At 43.3% G+C, this 26,579-nt stretch overlaps 1 protein-coding gene across 2 annotated transcripts in view; it reads right to left on the bottom strand.

Annotated features, from left to right (window-relative positions):
* Positions 1-548: 548 nt before the first annotated feature.
* Positions 549-26,579, bottom strand: part of ST3GAL5 (ST3 beta-galactoside alpha-2,3-sialyltransferase 5) — a 57,139-nt gene continuing 31,108 nt past the window's right edge. The window contains exons 4-7 of one of the 2 annotated variants that reach the window (XM_058550775.1): positions 18,313-18,656; positions 14,352-14,538; positions 12,944-13,102; positions 549-1,773 (exon numbers count right to left, since the gene is read on the bottom strand). In XM_058550775.1, coding sequence (XP_058406758.1) covers positions 1,525-1,773; positions 12,944-13,102; positions 14,352-14,538; positions 18,313-18,656 — 939 coding nt within the window. In that variant the 3' untranslated portion in view covers positions 549-1,524. The remainder of the gene's footprint in view (positions 1,774-12,943; positions 13,103-14,351; positions 14,539-18,312; positions 18,657-26,579) is intronic. The other variant, XM_058550776.1, reaches the window with a different exon arrangement.

Genomic DNA, 26,579 nt, shown 5'->3' with positions numbered 1-26,579 from the left:
CCATAGAAAATTTTAAGACACAGAACCAGAGAAATACTCTTTTCCTGTGCCGGCTACTCTGAGCTCGACCGCAGAGCCCTGGAGATCCAAGGGACTCTGAAAGCTATGACCTGGCTCCTTGCCCGGCACATGCTGAGGAGGCAGGAGGCGTGGAAGACGTCAAAACGGGCTGGGAGTCAGCGCTGCATTGGGGCTGCAGAAACAGTTCAAGGAAAGGAGAACTGAGGGAGGGGGCAGCAGCTCAACACTGGGGGAGAACAGGGAGGGAGCAAAATAGTGGCAGGTCTTCTGACAGCAAAGACTAGAGTAATTAAGAGACAGAAGCTAGAACCAGCTGTTCTCTGGGAGGAAGCCACCACCCCTCAACATCTCTCCAGAAGAGTTCACAGGTGTCTGGGAAGCAGCCCCTCACAGGACAGGGCACCCTTCATTCTCTGTCCTCACTAGGACGTCCACAGTGAGGTCTCTACCTAACAGCATCCAAGAAGACATTTTAGGTACATTTACAGACTTATTTTCTTGAAAAAGTACTCAAATTAACTAGACTGTGAGAGCTTCTCAAAAGCTTTTATTTTATTTTGACCAGCACACTGCCTGGTACACACTGCCAGGTAGGCATTCAAAAAAAAATTTTTTTAATAGGCAATTTATAACATTGGGAGGATTTCATTTCAGTGATTCAGAAAATGTGATTATTCTTGGAAAGGTTTTATTCTTCTACAGCTCTGGATAACAGAGGTTTTCTCCTAATTTTTATAAGCCACCTCAGACAGACAGTGGAACACCTTAGATTAACATTTAAGTGCTTTGAAAGGGTAGTAAAAAGCTCTCAAGAAATTCAAGAGTTGTCATCATCGCAGGGAAGATAATGGCTTCTGCAGCCTGGAGTGGCTTCACCATACTCAGAGGACACAGAAAATGTCTTCTGTGTCCTTCCTCAATCAGGGATCAGGTTGATTCCAGCAAGTCTTCTGGCAGAAGGCAGACCAACAGGGGGACCATGAACTTCTCTGACCGGCCCAGGCCTCACGCAGCAGCATGGCCGAACCAGTGCCAGTGGTTTAGCTACTGAGGACGTCCTCCTGGAAGAGCCTCGGACATCTGTCCCACCCAACAGAGATGCAGAGAACCAGAATCAGGCATTCAGAGCTCTCACCAAAGGAGTGACCTCCCTTCTCTTTCCACTTAATTACCTGGTATATCTATGTGCAGTAGACATGGACAGAGTTTTTACAAATTAAATAACTTTCTTAAAATACAATAAAACATCATTACATACAATTCTCTTCAAAAAGTCTTTTCAATTCAATTCTCAAAATTAACTTACAAAATTCTGTGCAAAAAGACTGACAAATAAATAGGGGGAAAAAAGTGGGAAGAGCTAAACTGTTTTTTGTTTTTTAAATTAAAAGTTAAAAACACCAGCTGCACTTCAAAGTCTTTGCAGGATGAAATGCATCAAGAAGGCGATGAAAAACAGCCCTCAGAGTCAGAGTTGCATTTTCAAGTGAGGTTTTCCTGTGTTCAAAATTCACAATGGATGCCCCCGCTGAGATCCTTCACCACGCCCTCTTTGACCAGCTTTAGAAGGAACCTGGTCTCTGTTGTCACATTATGCATGGTCTGAAAGTTCATGGCAGCCATGCAGATATTGTCGAAGTAATGCAAAGGTGTTTTGGGTTGACTGAGGTCATATCCAAAGCCTGCCAAACTGACTTCATCGCACAGATGTGTGGCTAAGACAACAGCAATGATGCCAATCGTGGGGACGTTCTGAAAAAAAGACAAAAAAAGTCTCAGCACAATTCACGGCTTTCAAGTAGTATGTACTACATGCTTTGTAAAGTAATAAAGGCTGCATTGGGGGCTGCAATTTTATACATCACGGAATTCTCAAGTCTGATTTCCCATCGAAGTCCCTAGACTCTGAAATGTGGTCTGTGATAGGAATACTTTTAACACATCACCAAGAGGCAGCCTTGTAGTTTTTCCTGCACAAGCCAAAAGTTGCTCTTTCTGAAACTTCTACTCACTGGTCCTACATATGATGACCAGAATTGCAAAACAAGCCCATTTCCTCTCTCACATGACAAATGTCTACAAGGTCTGCTCTGGGATAAGTGGTCAGAGGACCTTCCACCATCCTTTTCGGGACATGGCTTCTGGAGCCTGTCCCTTCCTGGCTGGCTCCTGTGGACAGGCTCTGTGTGAGAACAGAGCAGCCTCAGTTCCCCCACTGAAGACTGTGTTCAGCCCTTACGTGAAGCTATGTCCCACTTAAGACCCTCATTTGCTTTTCTGGCAAATAACACTTCCAGGCCATTTTCACATGTACAGCTGTTAAGCCAGAAATGTTTATGCTCACCCTCTGTTTAGGAAAGTACATTTTCAGGCCCAAATTAAGGGCTTTCACATTTGTTCCTTTCAAAATACATCCTACTGACTTTGGCCTAGAGTGCCAAATGTCCAAACCATTTTGGATTCTGACTGTATCACCACTCCCTCCTCACGTCCCATATATTGCCACTTGCACATCTGGACTCATGCTTTCTGGATCTCTGTCCCAGTCCTGGGTAAAGACAGCAATAGGGCAGAGAGGAATACAGAAAGCCTTGCAGCTGTCCAAGCCCTCTCTGAAGGCTGCTGTGCATCTACTAATTGAGAATTTTTGTAGAGTTCTTCATGTGCAAATGGACCTCCTCTGTCCATCTTAGCTAAGTTTGTGGCTTCCAGAAAGAACTCTCCTTTTCTGTAAACTGGAACGACAGTGAACCCTTTAGAGTTCATAGATTAAGGTGGGATTAGGGAGCATCTATTGAACCCACTATCCCTTCAAAACTGCTTCCTGCTCCTTGGGGTGTTGCATCTACCTCTCAAAGCCAACCTCACTTGTTAAACAGTCATTCTGCATGCTTGGAAATAGAAACTAAGAGAAATTAACCCAAAGGAAGCCTTCCTCCGGTTTAGCCCTAGGACCCTAAGGAAGTGTTCTGTCTTCTCCACCTGTGGCCAGCTGGGCACCTAGCACCTCAGGAATATTCAATCAGTGTTTGTGGAAGGAGTACACAAAATCAACCCTTCATAGAAACTATCAAAAACTACCCAAAGCATGTTGGAGTGAAGTCAGCATCATGGCGGAGTGAGCTTCCCCCATTGAACTCTCCTCCTCTAAGACACAACAAAAACGACATTCATATTCCAACAGAAGCTATTCACACAACACAGGGGACGTCTGAGGCGCCCAGGCAAACCGTACACCAGAGGACTGAGGTGCTAGAATCCCCAGAGGAAGTGGAAGGAGGTAAGAGGAGCTCCCTTCATTCCCCAAGGACTATGACCCAGAGACTGAGACCACGTGGCTCTCAGAGGAGGGGGACGGGAGGCTCGCCGCGTGAAAACCGGTGTTCTCCAAGACCCCTCACAAGCCCACGGGGCTTCCCCTACGGAGGGAGTGGAACTGTTGCGAGGGTAGTTTCAACAAGCTAGCCTCTCAGGAAAGCAGAGAGGATAGCAAGGCAAGAAGCCTCTGAGATTGGGGAGGCGAGAGTAAGCGCCCCTCCCCCACCAGGCTGGACTGACAGGCGCTTCAGCACAGTGGCACTTCAGCTCAGCCCTGTCCCCCGAGGCAGCAGCCCCTCTGCGCCCGGGCCCGACCAGCAGCAGGGTGAGCCTGCGCCCCCGCACCAGAGGCAGTGGCAGCTCAGGCCCCACCACGCCACAGCCCCAGCTGCTCTAGCTGGACCAAGCCACAGCCCCAGCTTTCCCAGCTCCACCGTGCCATGGCCCCAGCTCCTTCGGCTAGACCATGTCCCGCCCCCAGCTCCTTCAGCTTGACTGCCCTCCGTCCCCCCAGTTCCAGCTGCTTTGGCGTGGTCTGTGCTCAGGCTCCAGCTGACTTGGCGCCAGCAACTTTGGCCCACCGCACTCCAGTTCCAGCATCTTTGGCCCAGCAGCACTCCAGCTCCTCCTTCTTCGGCCCAGTGCACTCCAGTTCCAGTTTCTTTGGCCCAGTGCACTCCAGCTCCTCCTTCTTTGGCCCAGCGCACACCAGTTCCAGCTTCTTCAGCCCACCGGTGCTCCAGCTCCTGCTTCTTCAGCCCAGCGGCACTTCAGCTGTAGCTGCTTCAACCCACCTGCACCTGAGCCCCAACTGCTTTGGCCTAGCTGTGCTCCAGTCCCAGCTGTTCCCACGCTTCCCGCCCAGCAGCCTCCACTCACCACGCCTCAGATCAGCCAGGGGCCGACGAGAGTGCCTGCGGATTGAGGCGGGCCAGAATACACAGCCCTTGACCCCCACCCAGCAGCAGCAAGAGGAAACTGCGACCATATATTTTCATTATGAGGAAAAGTAAGCCAGGCACTATGCAAAAATATATTAAATCTCCAGACCAAAAGGAAAATGACAAGCACCTAGAAGTCAACCCAGAAAGCACAGAAATGTATAACCTTAATGACAGAGAATTCAAAATAGCCATTATAAAAAAGCTTAATGAAATACAAGAAAATACAGACAGACAATTCAATGAAATCAGGAGCTTCTTCATAAAAGAGATTGAAACTGTAAAAAAAACCAATCAGAAATCTTAGAGATGAAAAACACAATAGAGGAGATAAAGACAAATCTGGAAGCCTTAAACATCAGAGCTGACAATATGGAGGAAAGAATTAGCAATATTGAGGACAGCAATGCAGAAATGCTCCAGATGGAGGAGGAAAGAGAACTAAGACTAAAAAGAAATGAAGAAACTCTCCAAGAAATATCCGACTCAATTAGGAAATCCAACATAAGGATTATAGGTATTCCAGAGGGAGAAGAGACGGCAAAAGGAGCAGAGAACTTGTTCAAAGAAATAATATCTGAGAACTTCCCAAACCTGGGGAAGGAGCTGGAAATACCAGTGAATGAAATAAATAGATCTCCTAAACATATCAACACGAAAAGACCCTCTCCGAGGCATACAGTAGTAAAGCTGGCAAAATTAAACAACAAAGAAAAAATATTAAGGGCAGCTAGACAAAAAAATAACGTACAAAGGATTTCCTATCAGGATCTCAGCCGATTTCTTGACAGAAACTTTAGAGGCTAGGAGAAAGTGGAATGATATATTCAAAATTCTGAAGGACAAAAACTTTCAGCCAAGAAGACTCTATCCAGTGAAAATATCCTTCAGATATGATGGAGAAATAATAACTAACCCAGATAAACAAAAGCTAAGGGAGTTCATTGTCACAAGACCCCCACTACAAGAAGTGCTCAAGAAGGCCCCCATCCCTGAGAAACAAAAGAGAAAGGGGATTCAAACTTTTGAAGGAGGAAAGTAGGTCAACAAAACCAGAAAAATTGCAATCCTCTATCAAAATAGATTAGCAAACACTTAATTATAAAACCAAAGATCAAGGGAAGGTAAGCACCAAGAATAAATATAACCTCATCATGTTGAACATGAGAAGGAATAAGATGTGACAACAATAACTTAGAAGGGGAAGAGGAAAGGGATCAAATTGACTTAGTCTAAGGGAATAAGAGGCCATCAAAAAATGGACTGTCACATCCATGAGATTTTTTATACAAACCTCATGGTAACCACTAACCAAATAATCAGAACAGAATCACCCATGATAAAGAAAGAAAACTAAGAGAACTCCCATACAGAACGACCAAACTGAATTGGTAGTCTGAAACACACGGGACGAGAAACAAAAGAAATGCAAAAGAATGGGAAAAAGAGCAATAAAATAACAACAACAAGCTCCCATATATCAATAATTATCCTAAATGTAAATGCACTGAACTCTCCAATCAAAAGACACAGAGTGGTGGGATGGATTAAAAAACAAGACCCAACAATATGCTGCCTCCAGGAAACACATCTCAGCTCTAAAGACAAACAAAGGCTCAGAGTGAAAGGATGGAAGACAATACTCCAAGCTAATGGCAAACAAAAGAAAGCAGGTGTTGCCATACTTATATCAGACAAGGTTGACTTCAAGATAAAACAGGTAATGAGAGACAAAGAGGGGCAATATATAATGATAAAAGGGACACTCCACCAAGCAGACATATCACTTTTAAATATATATGCACCCAATACAGGAGCACCAAGGTACATAAAGCAACTATTAACAAACCTAAAAGGAGATATCAACAACAACACAATAATAGGGGATCTTAACACCCCACTCTCATCAATGGACAGATCATCTAGACAGAAAATCAATAAGGAAATAATGGACTTCAATGAAAAACTTGATGAGATGGACTTAACAGATATATATAGAGCACTCCATCCAAACACAGCAGATTACACATTCTTCTCAAGCGTGCATGGAACATTCTCAGGAATAGACCATATGTTGGGAAACAAGAAATGCTTATATGAATTTAAGAAGATTAAAATCATAACAAGCATCTTTTCTGACCATAATGCCATGAAGCTAGAAATCAACTACAAGGAAAAATCCGGGAAAGTGACAAAGCTGTGGAGACTCAACAACATGCTACTAAACAACCAATGGATCATTGGTGAAATTAAAGGAGAAATCAAAGCATATCTGGAGACAAAGGAAAATGAAAATACACTGTACCAACTCATACGGGATGCGGCAAAAGCGGTCCTGAGAGGGAAACCCATAGCAATACAGGCCCACCTTAACAAACAAGAAAAAGCCCAAATAAGCAACCGCAAACTACGCCTAACAGAATTCGAAAAAGAAGAACAAACAAAGCCTAAAGTCAGCAGAAGGAGGGAAATAATAAAAAAGCAGAAATAAATGAAATTGAAATAAAAAAAGTAGAAAGGATCAATGAAACAAAGAGCTGGTTCTCTGAGAAGATAAACAAAATTGACAAACCCTTAGCCAGACTCACCGAGAAAAAAGGAGAGAAGGCTCAAATAAATAAAATTAGAAATGAAAGCGGAGAAATTACAACAGAAATACAAAAGATTATAAGAGAATACTATGAAAAACTATATGCCAACAAATTGGACAATCTAGAAGAAATGGATAAATTCTTAGACTCATACAACCTCCCAAAACTGAATCAAGAAGAAATAGAGAACTTGAATAGACCAATCACAAGTAAAGAGATTAAAACAGTAATCAAAAACCTCCCAAAAAATAAAAGTCCAGGACCAGATGGCTTCTCTGGAGAATTTTACCAAACATTCAAAGAAGACTTAATACCTATCCTTCTCAAACTATTGCAAAAAATAGAGGAAGATGGAACACTTCCCAATACACTCTACGAGGCCAACATCACCCTGATACCAAAGCCAGACAAAGACAATACTAAGAAGGAAAACTACAGACCAATATCCCCGATGAACATAGATGCAAAAATCCTCAACAAAATATTGGCAAACCAAACACAGCAATACATTAAAAAGATCATACACCATGATCAAGTGGGATTTATACCAGGGACACAGGGATGGTTCAACATCTGCAAATCAATCAATGTGATACACCACATTAACAAAACGAGGAATAAAAACCATATGACCATCTGAATAGATGCAGAGAAGGATTCTGACAAGATCCAACATCCATTTATGATAAAAACTCTCAACAAAACGCGTATCGAAGGAAAGTACCTTAACATAGTAAAGGCCATATATGACAAACCCACAGCCAACACCATACTCAATGGGGAAAAACTGAAAGCCATCCCTCTGAAAACAGGAACAAGACAAGGGTGCCCACTCTCACCACTCTTATTCAACACAGTACTGGAGGTTCTGGCCAGAGCCATTAGGCAAGGAAAAGGAATAAAAAGAATCCAAATAGGCAATGAAGAAGTGAAACTCTCGCTGTTTGCAGATGACATGATCTTATATATAGAAAATCCTAAAGAATCCATTGGAAAACTATTAGAAATAATCAACAACTACAGCCAAGTGACAGGGTACAAAATCAACTTACAGAAATCGGTTGCATTTCTATATACCAACATCGAGCTAACAGAAAGAGAACTCAGGAAGACAATCCCATTTACAATTGCAACAAAAAGAATAAAATATCTAGGAGTAAATTTAACCAAGGAAGTGAAAGACCTATACAATGAAAACTATAAGACATTATTGAGTGAAATCAATGATGACATAAAGAAATGGAAAAATATTCCATGCACTTGGATTGGAAGAATAAACATAGTTAAAACGTCCATACTACCTAAAGCAATCTACAGATTCAATGCAATCCCAATCAGAATCCCAAGGACATTCTTCACAGAAATAGAACAAAAAATACTAACATTCATATGGGGCAACAAAAGACCCCGTATAGCTAAAGCAATCCTGAATAAGAAGAACAAGGCTGGAGGAATCACAATCCCTGACTTCAAAACATACTACAGAGCGATAGTAATTAAAACAGCATGGTACTCATACAAAAACAGACACACAGATCAATGGAACAGAATTGAAAAACCAGAAACAAAACCTCATATCTACGGGCAGCTATCTTTGACAAAGGAGCTAAGGACATACAGTGGAGAAAGGCAAGTCTCTTCAAAAAATGGTGCTGGGAAAACTGGACAGCCATTTGCAAAAGAATGAAAGCAGACCATCTTCGGGGCCAGCCCCATGGCTTGGCGGTTGGGTACGAGTGCTCCGCTGCTGGCGGCCCGGGTACGGGTCCCGGGCGTGCACCGGCGCACTGCTTGTCTGGCCAGGCTGAGGCGGTGTCCCACATACAGCAACTAGAAGGATGTGCAACTATGACATACAACTATCTACTGGGGCTTTGGGGAGAAAAAGGGAAAAAAAAAGGAGGAGGATTGGCAATAGATGTTAGCTCAGAGCCGATCTTCCTCACAAAAAAAGAAAAAGAAAGTAGACCATCTTCTTTCACTATACACAAAAATTAACTCAAAATGGATCAAAGACCTGAAAGTGAGACCTGAAACTATAAAACTCCTGGAGGAAAATACAGGTAGTACACTACTCATCAGCAGCCATAAAGCAATCTTTTTGAATTCCATGTCTACTCAGACAAGAGAAACAAAAGAAAAAATAAACAAGTAGGACTTCATCAGATTAAAGAGCTCCTACAAGGCAAATGAAACCAGGATCAAAATGAATACGGAACCTACCAGCTCGGAAAAAATATTTGCAAACCATATATCTGACAAGGGATTAATCTCCATAATATATAAAGAACTCACACAACTGAATAACAAAAAAACAAACAACCCGATCAAAAAATGGGCAGAGGAAACGAACAGCCACTTCTCCAAAGAAGATATACTGATAGCCAATAGGCATATGAAAAGATGTTCAACATCACTAATCATAAGGGAAATACAAATCAAAACCACACTAAGATATTGTCTTACACCTGTTAGAACGGCTATAATCACCAAGACAAAAAACAACAAATGCTGGAGAGGCTGTGGAGAAATGGGAACCCTAATCCACTGCTGGTGGGAATGCAAACTGGTGCAGCCTCTATGGAAAACAGTATGGAGATTCCTCAAAAAATTAAAAATAGAAATACCTTATGATCTAGCTATCCCACTACTGGGTATCTACCCAACGAACTTGAAATCAACAATCCAAAGAGGCTTATGCACCCCTATGTTCATTGCAGCATTATTCAGTACAGCCAAGAAGTGGAAGCAACCCAAGTGTCCCTTGACTGATGACTGGATAAAGAAGATGTGGTATATATATATATACCATGGAATATTACTCAGCCATAAAAAAAGACAAAATCGTCCAATTTGCAACAACATGGATGGACCTGGAGGGTATTATGTTAAGTGAAATAAGCCAGAAAGAGAAAGTCAAAGAGTGCATGATTTCACTCACATGTGGAAGATAAACCAACACACGGACAGATAGAACTGTTTGGTGGTTACCAGGGGATGGGAGGTGGGGGGTGGGCACAAGGGGTGGAGGGATGCAATTATATGGTAACTGACAAACAAAAATGTACAACAAAAATTTCACAATTAAAAAAAAAAAAAAAACAGAAAGGAAAACTACCCAAAGCATGTTATCTCCGGAACATATTCCCTAAGATCACACCTCATTATCCAACAGACTTCCCTCTCTGCTGGAAGGGCATATGCATGAGGAAATTTCTGACAATGCAATTTTAGATCAGAAGTCATCTTTTAAGTTACCGTTTTTATCCAAAAAAAAAAAAAATACCATTTTGTCAATTATAAAATAAACAAATACTCAATTCAAATAATAAATAAATGGTTTATAAAATAGAAAGTAAAAGTCGTCTACAGACTCACCCCCCAGAGAAGGGCATTCCTCACAGTTTGGCATTTATTTCCAAGCTTTTTCCATGAATCTATATACACACATTTTTATTTTTAAACCAAAATGGGATTATACACATGTTCTGTAACCTGATTTTCTTGCTTTATATATTGTGGAGGTGTTTTCATATCCATTAGCTTTTTTCATGCTTAACAGTCACACAATATTGCACCGACTATACCATAGTATGTTTAAACAATCCCCTAACAATGAACGTGTAGGCTGTTTTTAGTCCTTTGCTATTAATGCCATGGTGAACATCCTAGGATAGCCTTGAGGATTTCTCTGATTTCCTTACAATAAAATTTTTAGAGTAAAATTGCTGGGTGAAAGACCATTTATATTTAAAACTGATGTATATTGCCAAACTACCCTCCAGAAAAAGTACCAACTTATAATTCTACCTACATTCCTGCCAAACAAGGACATTATCAAGCTTTTAAATCTGTGCTAAGAAAACATGCAAAAAATTTCATTGTGGCTCTAATTTGCTTTTACTTGATTACTGGTGAAGTTGAACATCATATCATGTACTCCTTGGCTGTATTAATGTCTTCTTTTGTGAAATGTCTGTTCATATCCTTTCCCCATTTTTTATTGGCTCATCTTTTTCTTTTTGATTTAATTAAGACCTCTTTGTACTTTGAGAATATTTACTCTGTCATATATATAAATTTTCCCCCACTTAATTGGCATGCTACCTTTGCCCACTTAATTGGTATTCTAACTTGGCCATTCAGCAATTTCACATTTTATGTAACTAAATCTGTGTCCATTTTTAAAGGTTAATTTTTAAATAAAATCTACCTACAAACCAACAAATGAGCATTTGCCTGTGTTTAAAAAAAATACTATGGAATTTAATACAGAAACAGGGCAGTATAAAAGATAAAGAAATCTAAGGACATTGAAAGATACTCAAGCATATTTATAGTGAAACGTCTTTATAACTTAGTTTAAGAATCTTCCCAAAGTCTGTTTAAGTCTTTTTTTTAAATTGTTTTGTTAAAAGTGATGCTAACAGTTAGGTTAAAAGTTGTAAGTCCATGCTCTGGGGAACCCTACGTGCTCCCATGTGGGAGAGAGGAGCTAAAGCAACCTAAAAAATGATTCCAGTCGTAGACCCTGAGAGTCGCCGTGAGGGGTAGGGCCACTCTCCTGTGAGAGGGAAAACGCACCACCTCCTGACTGGAAAACTGGTCCTAGACACGCTCCCGCAAAGGGCAAAAACTACAAGGCCCTGACAGGCTCCCCATGGAGGGAGAGGCAGGGAAGCACCTGAGAGGGCAGAGCCCCGAAGGAAGATGGCAGCCTGCTCAGGGAAGAGCTTCAATGCTTGACGGAAAGCTGGGTATTCAAGCCTGAGGCTTCAGCCCGAGTTGGATTTAGCTGTAACCGATCACAGTAAAGAACTAGGTTTTTGTGTCCAAGGAGTCTATTTAGGTGTTTGTTTTCCTTAATAACCACAGAATTCTTCCTTTAAAAGGTACATAATTGTTTTAAAGAATCTTTTTTTGTGTGTGTGTGAGGAAAATCAGCCCTGAGCTAACATCCATACAAATCCTCCTCTTTTTGCTGAGGAAGACCGGCCCTGGGCTAACATCCTGCCCATCTTCCTCCACTTTATATGAGACGCTGCCACAGCATGGCCTGACAAGCGGTGCGTCGTTGTGCGCCCGGGATCCAAACCCAGGGCCGCCACAGCGGAGCGCGTGCACTTAACCGCTACACCACAGGGCCAGCCCCCTAAAGAATCTTTTTAATTAGAATTTGATTCACAGGGAAAACAGAAGAACCTGCTCATCTGCCTACTGGTTGATGACACCTAAGAGTCTAGCTCAGTGTTTGCAAATTGCGACCCTGACCAGCCCCACCTCCCAGGAAATATCTCAGGCCCCCAGTGTGAACAGCAGCCTCCACATTTCAAAATTCCTTGCTTTCCTTTATATAGAGAGGTTTTGCTTAAAATTTTATGAACAATTTCCACTGCTTTTAAAAAAGTTTTAAAGACAGGTTTAGCTATTCAGATCATGAAGAAATAGGTAATAAAGGCATCTCCACCCCCTGGTGGCAGCAGGCTAATTGCAGGTAAGGAATCTCTACCACAGTGAACAAACAGCCTACAGCACAAAGGTTCTCAAATTAGGCTGCAAAATAAAATCACCCAGGGAATTTTGAAAATCCCAATGTACAGAACCACTAAATAAGAATGTCTGGGGTGGGACCCAGGCATCAACTGCAAAGCACAGCTCTAGAGGGTTGACTTTATTTACCATCACTTATAAAGTGATGATAAATGTCAATTCTCATCTAAGTGGCCCACAGAGTATAAAAGACTTTTCAGACCACCAAGGTGCCTTTCAGTGTCCTGTAGTTAGTTATATGGAGTCCTGGAGTAAGAATACCTTAAATAATATCTCAGTGACCTAAGTGTTAGCCTGCTGACTATACTAAAGAGATGGTCACCAGCAGGAAGGTCAATTAAACAATGAGAAGCCCAGAGGTCGAGATGCAGAGTGGTAAACACACAAGGAGCATCTCATCCGTGACTAGGTGTCTCCACTGGAAGATGCTTCCGGGTATAGAGCAAGCCTAAGTAAAATGTGTACAGATGTCTCCCTTCCAACACAGAGAAGAACAGTTACTTTCGGTAGCAACAAAAATACCTTATCTCGGCCCCAGAACCTTGGTTGAGGCTCTGAGTATTGAAGGATGTCAAAGGCAGTCTCTTTGATAATAACTGGATTCAAAATCCTGAAATGTTTTGGCTGTAGTGGGATTTTTTCCGCCACCCGCTTCCAAAAGAAGAGTTGCACCCAAAATGGCTAAGGAAAGAAAGCAAGCAATCATTATGGGTATTTAATAAAGTCATCTTATCAGTGGAGGGTGAGAATGCCACCCCTGCTAATCAGGCCAAAGCCATGGGAGTGACCCCAGGTGGGTGTGTGTGTTGCACTCTGCAGCAAAGTCACAGATCTATGCAAATCCAGCACCTCAACTCAAAGCAGCAACTCTAAAGGACCCGGTTTATGAGGGGCAGTGGACAAGGGAGGAACTGCAGAAGCAGCTCTTGTTTGTTTGGGGAAGAAACTCCTCAGGGAATGACCTGAGATGGTAAGCTTTTTAGGATTGAAAGCCACCACTTTGCCCAGGGAAGACCAAGCACATGGATCCAATTCAAGGTGTTAAGTGCTGTGAGTGCCCCACTCTGATGAGGCCCTCACCTCCATCCTCTCTCCACTTTATTTCCTAGTCCTGTGAAGTCTCCTGGTAACTGACCATAAGTCATTTCATATGCGCGTCATCTTCTAACTAGAATAACTTCTACCCCATAGGAAATCCAGAGGACCACGATCACCTGTACAGAATCAAGCTCGGGAGACACAAATTCTCCATCACATGAAACTTCTGTGAAAAGTTTAATATGTCCTACTAATTTTGCAAACAGCTAGTTTGTGCAGGTGTATATAAATGCACACACACTCCACACTCCAGACAGTTGACCTCTGAAATTTATTTCAGCATAATGGATGGGACTATAAAGAAATGTGATCAATTATTGTAAAGACAAACTAAAGGAATATGACCAAGTAAGGGTCATCTCCTGCACATTTGCCATGAATTTCCTCCAAAAGAATACCACCAATCAAAGTATTTTTGGAGAATCTCTTTGAGAATATTCCTCAGAGATTTTATGTATATTCTTTTGAATATCGCCAACAATGGTTTATATTCATCCACACAAATCTAACTTCTGGAAACAGCCAAAAGCCATGTAAGTTCAAGCCTAGTGAATAAGGCGGGTGATCAACCTCAATAATAGCAATTTGGGTCTCAAACTTGATACTCCCAGTAAGTAATGATCACATTTTTCACATGTGACTCAATCAAGCTCTGAAAGCAACTGCCAGGAGGAGTTCTGAGAGGTTTCTACAAAGGGAGTGGTTATTTGAAAGACAACACAAAAGTATGTATTCCACTGAGTTTGTTTAAAAATAAAAGCCTGTAATTAGAATTAGAGACCCCTTCACTTTCTACGAAGGCACATTTGATAGCTGAATTTCTAGTGCTTACCAGGGTTTCATTTTTTACCACTGCTTGAAGCCAGTTGAAGTCAACACTTTTAAACAAAACAGCAACAAATAGGTCATTGGAATAATATTCAATGTCAGACAGTGGTGCGCCCTCTGGATAAGTCATCCTTATAGTAGTTTTATTTCCAACATGCTCTGCATATCCTTCAACTGGTGCATTGTTTAACCTATTTAAATAAAAAAGACAAAGACAAATCAACAAAGCAAGCCAGCAACTACTTTAACATATCACACAAAATGCCTGCATCCTGTTCTGTACAGTTTTTTTAGGACCGGGAATGAGTATGTGGTTGGGGGTAGGGCATCCCTCCCAGCAGTCTTGTCACCCCTCAGCTCTGCCCTTTCCAGGTGTCTGATGAATCCAGTCTTCAGTCCACGAGGAATACTCATATCTAATCTCTGAACATCAAGCAAGTCCATCTAGTCCTGCCATTTTAAGCCAACCCAAATGTGTTAAATTGTGGGCTTTCTCTGGGCTCTACTAATGTTTCCTTGAGAGCTGTCCATTGTGCTCAGATATTAGTGGTTCTTGCCAGAATTTCAAAAAGGTCATCAGAAAGGAGAACCTAGAAAGCAGGGCAAGGCAGACACAGACCGCAGTTATATAGATAGGGTCGGGGCCGGGGAGGGCACTAGGCCCCAGCACAGCCTGGTCTGAAAGCAAGAACTGGGGGCATGTACAACTGTTAGATGAATGAAGGCTTTACCAGGGGGGTTGTTTTGGGGAAAATGCTCAGAATTCTTCCAAAAGCAATACCACTCACCCAGTTACACAATTTTGCAATTTCAAAATAAGTCTGTCTGGTTCTTCATCTGTATTATCCCATCTGTATCTAACCTTTCTTTTCTATTCCACTGCCACTTCATCTTCTAAATCTCAGATACCCAACACCTGGATTATTAAAAGATATTACTAGACATGACAACTAAACGCAAGGCATGATGCTGGACCAGTTATTATGTTCTTTTTGTTTTCTTTTTTTGTGTGTGTGAAGAAGATCAGCCCTGTGCTAACATCTGCCAATCCTCCTCTTTTTGCTGAGGAAGACTGGCCCCGGGGACGCCGCCACAGCGTGGCTTGACAAGCGGTGCATCAGGGCACGCCCGGGATCCAAACTGGCGAACCCCGGACCGCCGCAGCGGAGCGCACGCACTTAACCGCTTGCGCCACCAGGCCGGCCCCATTGTTTTCTTTTTTTAAATAAAGGACAGTACTGGGATAACTGGTGAAATGTGAATAAGGACTGTAGATAAGGTCTGTACTGTACCAGTGTTCATTTCCTAATTCTGAAAATGGTTCTGTGGTTCTACAATAGAATGTCCTTATTCTCAGAAAATGCACACTGACGTATTTACGGGTAAAGGGCCTTGATATTTGCAACTAACTCTCAAAGAGTTCAGAAAATAATAATAATACAGAAGGACAGAAAATTATAAAGCCAATGTGATAAAGTGTTATCAATTGGGGAATATGGGAGAAGGGTGAATGGGAGTTCTTTGTACTATTCTTGCAACTTTTCTGTTAAGTCTGGAATTCTTTTAAACCTAAAAGTTACCAAAAAAAGTTTCTTAACTGATCTTCGCCCTCATAATCAGGCTAAGTCACCATTCCTCTCTGTTCCCAGTGCTCAGAGGCCTCCCAGTGCCTATGCATGAAGTCCATGCTCCCCAGTTTGGCCCACCATCATTGGCACAGAGCCACCTTCCCAGCCCCCTTCCCACTCTCCCAGGGCCCCCTCTCTTCCTGCCAGGTGAGGCTCCTCAGTGGATTTCCCTCCTGCCTCCTCCCTGAAGAGCCAAATCCCACCATTCTTCAAAGCTAGCTCAAGGCCGCCCTTCTCTTCCATCACATCTCTCCTCTGGCCCGGAGTGTGCACTGTCGATCCCCCTGGTTTCTCATCTCTTCTCCTCCCGTATCCCAGTCTCACACCAATAGATGGGCATGGGGTCCTGACTGCCTACCCCAGGGCTGCCTGGGCACAGATTATCATTCAGCTGCTCACACAGGGCCAGGGTTGAGGTTCTGAAAGCCTCAAAACCCTGCATTTGGAATGCTGGGGTGTGGCCTGGACCCTGGGCCCTACGGTGCCTCTGTGTGCTCATCTATGACACTGGCTAACAATGATGGCTTCCCCGAGCAATGAGAACATCTAAAGCACGTGACACAGCACCTGGCACAGAAAATACCCAGTGAAAGGCTGCAGTTACATCCTCCTTCACCCCAACCTTTACAACCCTCACAGCCCTGACCCCACTCCCACCCTCTCACTTCACACCATCCCTGCTCTCTGGCCACTGGGCCCATAGCACCCTTTTTGCCTTAAAGTTCCGTTCCTACCTGTTTCTTCAATCTCTTAGCCTTACAGAAGTCTGGTTCTTTCCTACAAACACCTGATACCCCTGCCCCCTCCCCTCCTTGGTCCCCACCTTCCCCAGAAATAGCTGCTAACATTTATTGAGCATCTACTATGAGCCCAACACTGATCTAAGTGCTCTCCATCTGTTAATTCATTTTGTCTTCACAGTAACCCTATGAGGTATGTACTGTCACTGCCTCCATTTACAGATGAGGACACAAAGGCCCAGCACAGTCAGGAAACTTGCCCTAGATCACAGCTAGTGGAGACAAAGGCATTACATGAACATATCATTACTTTTAGGTTCGAAATATCTGAAACGGATCTTGTCCTTTCCCTTCACTAACTAGAGATTCTCAACTACTCCATTTCTGACAGTAGTTCCACTAATGTCTTAGGCCCCCAGACTAAAATTCTTTGTGTCCCCTGCCATTAACTGTCAAACTGTCAGAAGGTCCTGTAATTTACTTTTTCAATATACCTCTCAGATTTGATCCTTAGCCTCTATTTCCACTTTCTCCCTCTCACACATTACGTGCCCTGACTGCGACTTCTAACCCCAGCCTCTTATCCCTATTCTCTCCTGCCTTCAACCAAACTCACACACTACTGCTGAACAAATTCAATTAAGACCCAATTTCATCACGTTCCTCGTTCTGCACACCCTTAAGATAGGGACAGTTTACTAAAATGTATCAAAAGCCTTAAAAACGTTCAAATATCTTTAAGCCAATTATCCAAGGAAATAATCAGACATGCACATACAGACATAGGCATGGGAATATGTAAAGCATTTTCACAATAACAAAGAAACTGGAAACACTGTAAATGTTCAGCAACAGAAGAGCAGCTAAATAACACAATACCATCATTTAAAGGAATACTAAGCACTTAGTAAAATTAGTTTTCCTAGAATATTTCATGACCTCAGAAACTGTTCATGATATTAAAAAAGGAAAATCTTTTATAAGAATATAAATGCATTCACTACTAAGTGCATATAACAAAAGTGGAAAAACTACAGCAAATTAATAGTGGTTGGTTACTTGTGCTATGAGTAGTTTTCTTGCTTATATTTTTCTGTATTTTTTAATTTCCGAGAATAAACATATTTTACTTTTATAACAGAAAAACAATTTTTAGCCAGCTAAAGCAAAGAGAGTCGAGGATGATTGCCCATTGTCTGTTATGTGTTCAAACTCCTCTGTGCGCTTTCCGGGTCCCCGCCAGCACCGCCTTCCAGGGCTCACCCACACTCGGCCCTGATCCCAGAAGCCAGGTATCCCACTGCCTCAACCTCCCCCCGCATCCTCGTGGCCCTACCTAGCGCAGTCTTCCTCCTTTGCTGGCTTATCTGAACCTACCCATCCTTCCAAACCTCACCTCCTGGGAAAAGATTCTGCCAAATGATGGCACAGGTTGGGGCCTGCAATCATTTCACATCTTAGTTTCAACTTCTCAATCAGTAAGACCCCTGGGGGCAGGGACATGCAGGGCTGCCTGTGTCCCTTACTGGTCCTGGAGCTGCGCTGACCAACAGCAGTGAACTTAACAGGAGAAGGGTTGGTTTTAAAACCAATGTACCTGATCACAACATCGTACTGGTTCAGGGCTTGGCCCAGTTCCAGCCCGTGGAGTACTCCGCCGCTTCCAATAACCACACACCGCCTACAACTCTTTGCTTTCAAGTGTTCAGGAAAGTCGTGCTCAGGCAATATTTCCAAGAGGGTCTGGACTTTACTGGAGAACTCCCGAAATCCAAAAGGAGGATCATACTTGTACACGGCGTCATCCACCTGGGGGACCTTCTTCACGAAAGGCGGTAAGTCCATGCTGTACCTGTGCTCAAACAACCGCGCCATCGACTGCTTCGCAAACTTGGGTCGGCATTCCTTTTGCAAGACGTGCTGAGCGTATTTCTGAGCTCTCTGGAATGGAATCACACCAATCTGAGTTTAAAAGACTCGCTGGCCTTAGAAATAAACTCTTACAGATGACACTATCCTGGAGGGTCTGATGGAGCCCTCTTGTGGATTATTGTCTTTTAACAGAGAACATCTGCTTTTAAGAGTTAACTGATGCTAGAAACCTGAAGGAAAAAACCTGGGAGAATCACATGACAAGGAGATGCACTCAACAAGAATATTTATTTCATTACACAAGCAAAGCAGGAAAGACCCCCACCCTCCTACCCCCAGCCTAATTGTGTTCAAATAAATTTGGGGTAAAAAACACACTTTGAGGTGTTTAAGATTTCATGTTTCATAAAATCCTGTCACATGCTACAACATGGATAAACCCTGAGGACATTATACTAGGTGAAATAAACCAGTCACAAAAAGACAAATACTGTATGATTCTATTTGCATAATGTATCTAAAGTAGTCAAATTCATAGAAACAGAAAGTAGAATGGTGGGTACTAGGGGAGTTGTTGTTTAATGGGTATAGAGTTTCAGTTTTCCAGCACGAAAAAGTTCTAGATATCTGTTTCACAACAAGGTGAACATACTTAACAGTACATTTAAAAATGGTTAAGATGGTAAATTTTATGTCATGTGTTTTTTTTACCACAATTAAAAAAAGATTTCATATTTCAGGCTCCTATCCAGCAGGATGAGAAATAGACTTACTTATCTGTTGGGGTAACGAGCTTTATACAGTCTGGAAGGCAAATTGCTCTAAATGTAACCAGGGAACGATTTCATATCAACATAGAAGTTGCCTTCGTTTTGTATACAATGTTCCCTGCACGTTAATGTTTTGCCTCAACAAGGAACAACTGCTGAATGCCAAGTACACAAGCCCAGCTGAACACAGCAAGCCACGGAGGAACATGGTGCAAATGCCCATTCGCCCCACAGTCTTGCTCTTGGCTCAGTCCGGCCAAAGGCTGCCTCCGAACTGCTTGGCAGCAAGTTCTCCCTCATCATTGTGCTTCTGTCCTCACCTCCACATTCAGCAGCCTTGACTCTGCCTTACACCTCCTCCCACCAAGTACCTTCACACACATGTGTACATGCATGTGCATGTGCGTGTAAAGTCTTATATTTACTGGCATATTTATTTTTAGGCTCAAACGTCTTTTTGAACTGTGTCAATACTATTATGAGGATTATTATTGTTGTATATCTTTTAAATGCACCATGTTTTTCCTCAAAGCCTTGTTATTTTTGTCTGATTCTGTATAATAAATTTTTTGTAGGAACACATCTATCTTATTATAGCAGAACTCTCTCTCTCCTTTTTTTTAAATTAGAGCTTCAAAGCTTATTAGTACCCGGGAAGAGCACAATGTCTACATCTTAAGGATCTGGCCCCGTTTCTGAAAAAGGGAGCAGATATTCTTTGAGCCTCAGACGATGCTGCTGATGCTATGTATGCATAGTCACTGTCTCAGTTCACCATCACGACACCTGACACCCCACCAGACAGTCGTCAGTATCTTCACTTCGTGAGCTCAAGGTGGCATAACCAGTAAGAGGGCCGCGCTGGCATGCTCCCTTGGTCTGATTACTTCCCAGACTCCTAAAACCACAGCCTCTGCCTACAGAGGGCAGCACACAATCACCACCACCGAGAACAAGAGTTTGAATAGAACTGGCATCTTCGTGAAGAACCAGTGGGAGAGCCCAGCAAGGCACCAGTCATGACCCCAGCAGCCCCTGAATGGAGGGCTTGCCCCAACCAGGCCTGCCAAGCTGGTGACACTCTGCACCCAGCAGGCACTTAACGCCCAACGGTGGGGGCAGGCAGAGAGAGGGGCCACCCATACTATACACATTTGTCTCCAGACTGTAGGCCCAAAGGTTAGGAACAGCAATTTTTAGAGAAGAAAAAGTCTAATTCTTCACTATAGAATGACATCCCAAGCATCTGGTTTTACAAATCTAGGAGGTTTTACAAATCTCCTAGGACAGAAACGAACATCTGAGAGATGCCAAAAGAGACTGTGGGAAATCAGAATTGGCCACCTCACAATAAGGAAGTTAAACAAGGAATTTAGCTCTGGGCATGGACAGACTGGGAGGGTCCTTGCTAAGCCCATTCTTATCAAAGTTCTGTTTAAGGGAAATCTCCATTTATAAAGGTGTCTCCCTCTCTGTACCAGGAAGAAGGGGGGATGACCTTATCTCTAGAAACTCTTAACAGTACGGAAGGTGAGGACTTAAATCTGCATACTCTTGATTACTGTGCTTTCTGCTAATCTCCCATAGCTGACTCCCCCACCCCCAACATTCTCCTTTGTCTACCTGAATATGCTATTTAAGGTGAAAACCTCCACCATTTTGTCAAGTTACCCAGTTTCCTGGGTTTCTCCCAAAGCTTTGTTTGGTTTCCTCCTGCTATTCGGTCTCATGTCAATTTAATTTATAGCCCAGCCAGAAGGACCCAGAGTGGGTAGAAGATAGTCTTCCTCCCTTTCAAGACCCAGGGAAGCTTAGTGACTGACTCATAATGGGAAAGAGAGGGAGGTGATCCAGCCAGAAACCCGTGCACAGCTCTCCGGGGCTGCCAAATTTTCTCTTTAGAAGTTTCATTGGGAAGGAGTGAAATTTCATTCCATTTCCATTCTGGCAAAGAGTTCCATCTCAGGCTTCAAACTTAATTTTCTAGACTATAGGCAGAGCACAAGGCTTAGTAACCCTCCTCTGACCATGACCCATCCTGTGCCTCACTCACAGTGGGTGCAACAGATGTTCTAAATGCCACTGGAAATGCCTAAAGCCACAGCAATTCTTTTTCTTTTGTTTCAACTTTTCTAAAGATGTATAACAAGCCCCGAGAAAGCCCCCAGGATAATTTCTTCCGACCAGAAACTGTCTCAGCCTCTATCCTCCCTCTTCAAAGCCAGGAAGAAAAATGCCTCAGAAAAATGCCTCGGGGAGGAGAACCCTGCCTGGCGCAGCTGCATGCGATGATAAAGAGAGGAAACACGTGACTTTCCTCTGCTCTGCTCCAAAGCTGGAAGCCACAGCAGGCCAGTGAGGAGGGAGGCGGAGGAGGCTGGACGGCAACCGCCCACGGGGAGGAGCACTGGGAAGCAGAGCACTGGTGATGCTCAGATACGGCAGCTCCCACTTCTCTCAAATCAAGGCATGAAAATGAGGGCTTCAATTTGTAAAAGTCTTCCAGACTGAGCTTTGCTTGTTGCCCACATCCAAGAATAAACAGCCATCTGGTAGTTCTGAAGGATGTAAATTATGTTAAAAATTTAATATGTTAACACCTTAAGGGGCAGTTGGGGCGAGTCTTCTATGAATAGAGTCTATCGATCCCAACTGACTCTGTTCGCGGAAGACTCACCCTAAACTGTTCAGAGAAAATTGAGAACAAGGGAGTGCTACAGAGGGATAAGTTTGGGAGGGTCGGGGTGGAGGGGGGCCAGATGGGGACATGTGTGTGCACCTTGATAGCTGTTTCGCGCCGTAGCAATTCGCGCCATAAAATGTAACTGTCTGAATGTTTTGAATTAACCAATCATGTAAAACCGCGCCAACCTTTTCCCGCTTTATGCTCCCAAATCCTATAAAAGAACTTGCCCCCTAAGGCTCGGGGTCGACCCCTCTGTCTCCTGCGAGAGACACGAGTCGACCCGGAGCTCCGTTCAATAAACCTCTTGCGTTTGCATCAAGTTCGGTCTTCTGTGTCTGTGGGCCCGCGTCATCCCGAGACCTGGTGAGTTGGGATTTCCCTCCCCTTCCCCTTGGGAATCCAACATTTCCAACTGTGAATGACTGGCGATTTGCCATGGAAAACCACAACGTGAAAATTCACAGAAGGGTATAAAAAAACCAAAGTAATTTTCCTCAGCAAAATTTCCATTTTCATTTCTAATTCATAATTTTTAGGATAATCCTTCTCAGAAATATAAGTAACTTTTACTCAGTAAAATCTCCATTTTCATGTTTACTCCACAATTTTTAGGACAATCTTTCTCAGAAATATGGTAAGTGGCATAATTCTTAGTAAAAGGCAATGTTCTTATTCATTCATTCATTCATTCATTCATTCATTTAAATCCAGGACAGGGCACAGCATTCAGGGTGAAGGAGAATTTCTGGTCTGGAGCTAACCAAACCTGGGTAGGAGCCCAACAGTCACAGCCCCTGTGAACTGAGAGCATGAGTTACCTCATGGAACTTGCATTTCCATGCTGGTGAACTCTGGTACTGGTCTCTGCCTCACAGGGCTGCTGTGATGCCCACAGCATTGTGCACAGTGCCTGAAACCTCTGAAGGCTTGAATGCCCTCACACAAGAACAGCACCTGTGGGCAAAGCAACTGCCACCTTTATATAACTATAACTCACATTACAGTTAGCTGTCTATAACTTCTACCTGGTTAAAATCAGAAAAAAACCTGAATGGCCAAGTCACAGAGAGAATACCACAGTAAAAACTCAACCAGTCAGTGGTCGCCTGGGGCTGGGATGAGGAGGGGGACTAACTACAAGGAGGTGCAGGGAACTAACCTGGGTGGTGGAACATTCTAAAATTGGATTGTGGTGATGGTGGTCTAACTGTATAAATTTACTAACACTCACCAAACTGTATGCCTACAAGGGGTAAATCTTATTGCATTTTGAATCATATTTTATGTTAAGAAAAAACAATCAGAAGATCCAGATGCTAGAGCAGTTCTAGACCTATTCAACCAGTAGTGTAATCTTGGTTAAAGCACTGAACCCTAGATCAAAGCTTTAGTTTCCTGTATCTATGCAGGATGGTCTGGGGAAAGACAGGAGCAGTACCAAGGAGAGAAAAGAATCAGTTTGGAGGTGTGAATGCCTGGACTAATTTAATAACTCAGCCTGGGGTTAGTCTGCTTACTTTAAATATGTGGGTGTAGGTCTGCAGAGTCAAAGAGAAGAAACAAATTTGGCCATAATTAACTGTATAGCACAGAATGCAGTCCCCAGGGTAGTATGTGGTCTCTAGCTTTCTGAGGAGAAAGGGCCAAGTTTAAATTCCTATTGCCAGGTGGCCTAAACCTAAACTGACATGAATGTGTCCTCACCTCTCCTCCAACATCTTTTATGTGTGTGTGTGTGTGTGTGTGAGGAAGACTGGCCCTGAGCTAACATCTGTGCCAATCTTCCTCCATTTGGTATGTGGGACACCGCCACAGCATGGCTTGATGAGTGGCATGTAGGTCCACGCCCGGGATCCAAACCCACAAACCCTGGGCCACCACAACAGAGTGCACAAACTTAACCACTACACCACCGGGCTGGCCCTCCTCAAACTCTTTTAAGTGCAGTTTCACATCTGAGCCACACTTCCAAAGTGTCCAAGCATCCCTGTAGAGACCACAGGGATCTTTTTTAACAAATGGCACATTAAGAGACATGTTTAAAAAGAAAATACAAAATCCACAACAACACAGCCACACTTCTGCTGCTGTATTAAATGCAGGCCAGGTCCAGTGCAACCAGACAATGCTTAGTGTCCAACGGGGCTCGCAGGGTCCCACTAACATTGCAAGTTGTTGAGTGTAGTCAACAAAGCTAACACGGCCCTACCCTCTGGCTCTGAGACCCTCTTCTGCCAGTATACATGCACAATAATTCACATTTATCCAAGTGCTCCAGGTGGTTAAGAATCACTCTCCACCAACAGCCTAGAGACAGGGTGTTCTTTATAGAGAGCTCATACTAAACTCTGTCTCAGAGCCATTCAGAACACTGGGGCCACACCGGTTGGCTTCCTTGGCCATTTCTTCTCCTCTGGGGACTTGAGATAGGGTTTCTGTTCTTGCTTTAATGATGCACAACCAGATATCAAATTTAGGAGCTGCTGAGTATGGCATTCAAGGCCTTTCACTCTTTGGCCCTGTCTCGGTTTCAGTCTCATATCCTGCGATGCCCACCCTAAATCTTCAGCAACATCCAACTCTTGCTGTTCCTCTAACCTGCAAAGCCTTCTGAGGCACGTGCTTTTTGCACATACTGCTCCCTCGACCTGGGATGAAGCGAGATGTCCTGCCAGGACCATTGTGAAGAGTGGGGCATTTTGACAGGGTCAAAAATGTTAAAAAGCTACTTAAAAAAAAATCTTGGGGCCAGCCCAGTGGTGTAGTGGTTAATTCTGCACGCTCCGCTTCAGCGGCTTGGGGTTCATGGGTTCAGATCCTGGGAACGGACCTACACACTGCTCATCAAGCCATTCTATGGTGGCATCCCACTTACAAAATGAAGGAAGACTGGCACAGATGTTAGCTCAGGGACAATCTTCCTCAAGAAAAAAGAGGAGGATTGTCAGTGGATGTTAGCTCAGGGCTGATCTTCCTCACACACACAAAAAAAGTCTCAAGTAATAGAATAAAAGTTACTCCTAATTCCCAGGGTTATAGCAGGCTTTTACTTTCTACTTTAGTAATTTCTGAACTGATTGGGACTTTTACAAACATGTCCAACTTATACCACTGCCCCCTCTTCTTTCTTTCCCCACAGATTACTGGGGACTTTCTAATTGATTCATTTCTGCATTATTTGAATTTTTGGTGTTATTTTTATAATTGGAAAAAATAACGATCTTTTAGAAATCTTTTAGAACTGGGTTGATGTGGTGGTCACATGGGCTGCCCACTCAGTCTCCACTTCCTGCTCCTTCTTCTTAGGGAACCAGTTTTGTTCAGGCAGCATCACCCCTGCTCCATGTAGGCAGTAGGGCTGGGGAGACTGACCCGCCCATCAGGTACTCCCATCACGCTTCTCGGGGAGTACTGCTCAGGAGTCCTCACTGGAGCCCATCAGGGCGGAGCACTAGCACCCACGAGAGGCTGTTACTGGTCAGGAGTCCTCACTGGAGCCCAGCAGGGCAGAGCACTAGCACCCATGAGAGCCTGTTACTGGTCAGGAGTCCTCACTGGAGCCCATCAGGGCGGAGCACTAGCACCCATGAGAGACTGTTATTGGTCCAGCAGTGAACTTAAGTTTTAAAACAGGCCCCATCAGCCTGAATGGAGGACTCGTATTCCATGGTTTAGGAGGAAAAGGATGGGGGAGCTTTTTGGCTACTGGTGGATATGAAGAGCTGAACAGGAGGTATCTGTCCTATTTCTCAAAGGGATAATAAACAATGTACATTACTGAAAGTACTCAAAGAATTGCCTGTTATTTAACTGTGGATTTTCTGTACAATCCAGTGTTCAAAGATGAGACATCACACTGTGGTTCAAGTAATATCCCCCCTCCCTCTGGAATTTAATATACATAAGTGAATATTAATCGATGTAAAAGGTTAGCACACCACCGCTGTCTCCCAAGGGCTTGCCTGGAGCACAGGTGGGGAAAACAAACAGTTAAAATACCACAGTGACAAGTGTTAGGATTAAGGGATGAAGGGGCTTCTAGAAGACAGAGAGATGGATGATCAGAGAAGGCTTCTTAGAAAAGGTAACCCCTCAGCTGAGCTTTAATTTAAAAGATGAGTAACAGGGAGGCAAAGGGAGGGAAGGGCTCCAGGCAGAGCTGTAAGAAAAAATAAAGCAAACAGAGGGGAAAGACTTCTCAACAAACAGTGCCAGAACAACCAGAGAGCCACATGCAAAAGAACTAAGTTGGATCCCAACCTCACACCATATACAAAAATGAACTCAAATGGATCAAAGACCTAAATTTAAGAGCTAAAACTATAAAACTCTTAGAAGAAAACATACTTAGGCAATGGTTTCCTAGATATGACATCAAAAGCACAAGTGACAAAAGAAAAAACAGATAAATTGGACTTCATCAAAATTAGAAACTTTTGTGCTGAAAATGATACCATCAAGAAAGTGAAAAGACAACCCACAGAATGGGAGAAAATACTTGCAAGTCATATATGTGATAAGGGACTGGTATCCAGA

The sequence above is a fragment of the Diceros bicornis genome, chromosome 12, assembly GCF_020826845.1.
Source record: "Diceros bicornis minor isolate mBicDic1 chromosome 12, mDicBic1.mat.cur, whole genome shotgun sequence".
In the NCBI taxonomy this organism is placed as follows: Eukaryota; Metazoa; Chordata; class Mammalia; order Perissodactyla; family Rhinocerotidae; genus Diceros; species Diceros bicornis.
The sequence above is the reverse complement of the archived record's forward strand: the minus strand, read 5'-3'. Positions and strand labels throughout refer to the sequence as shown.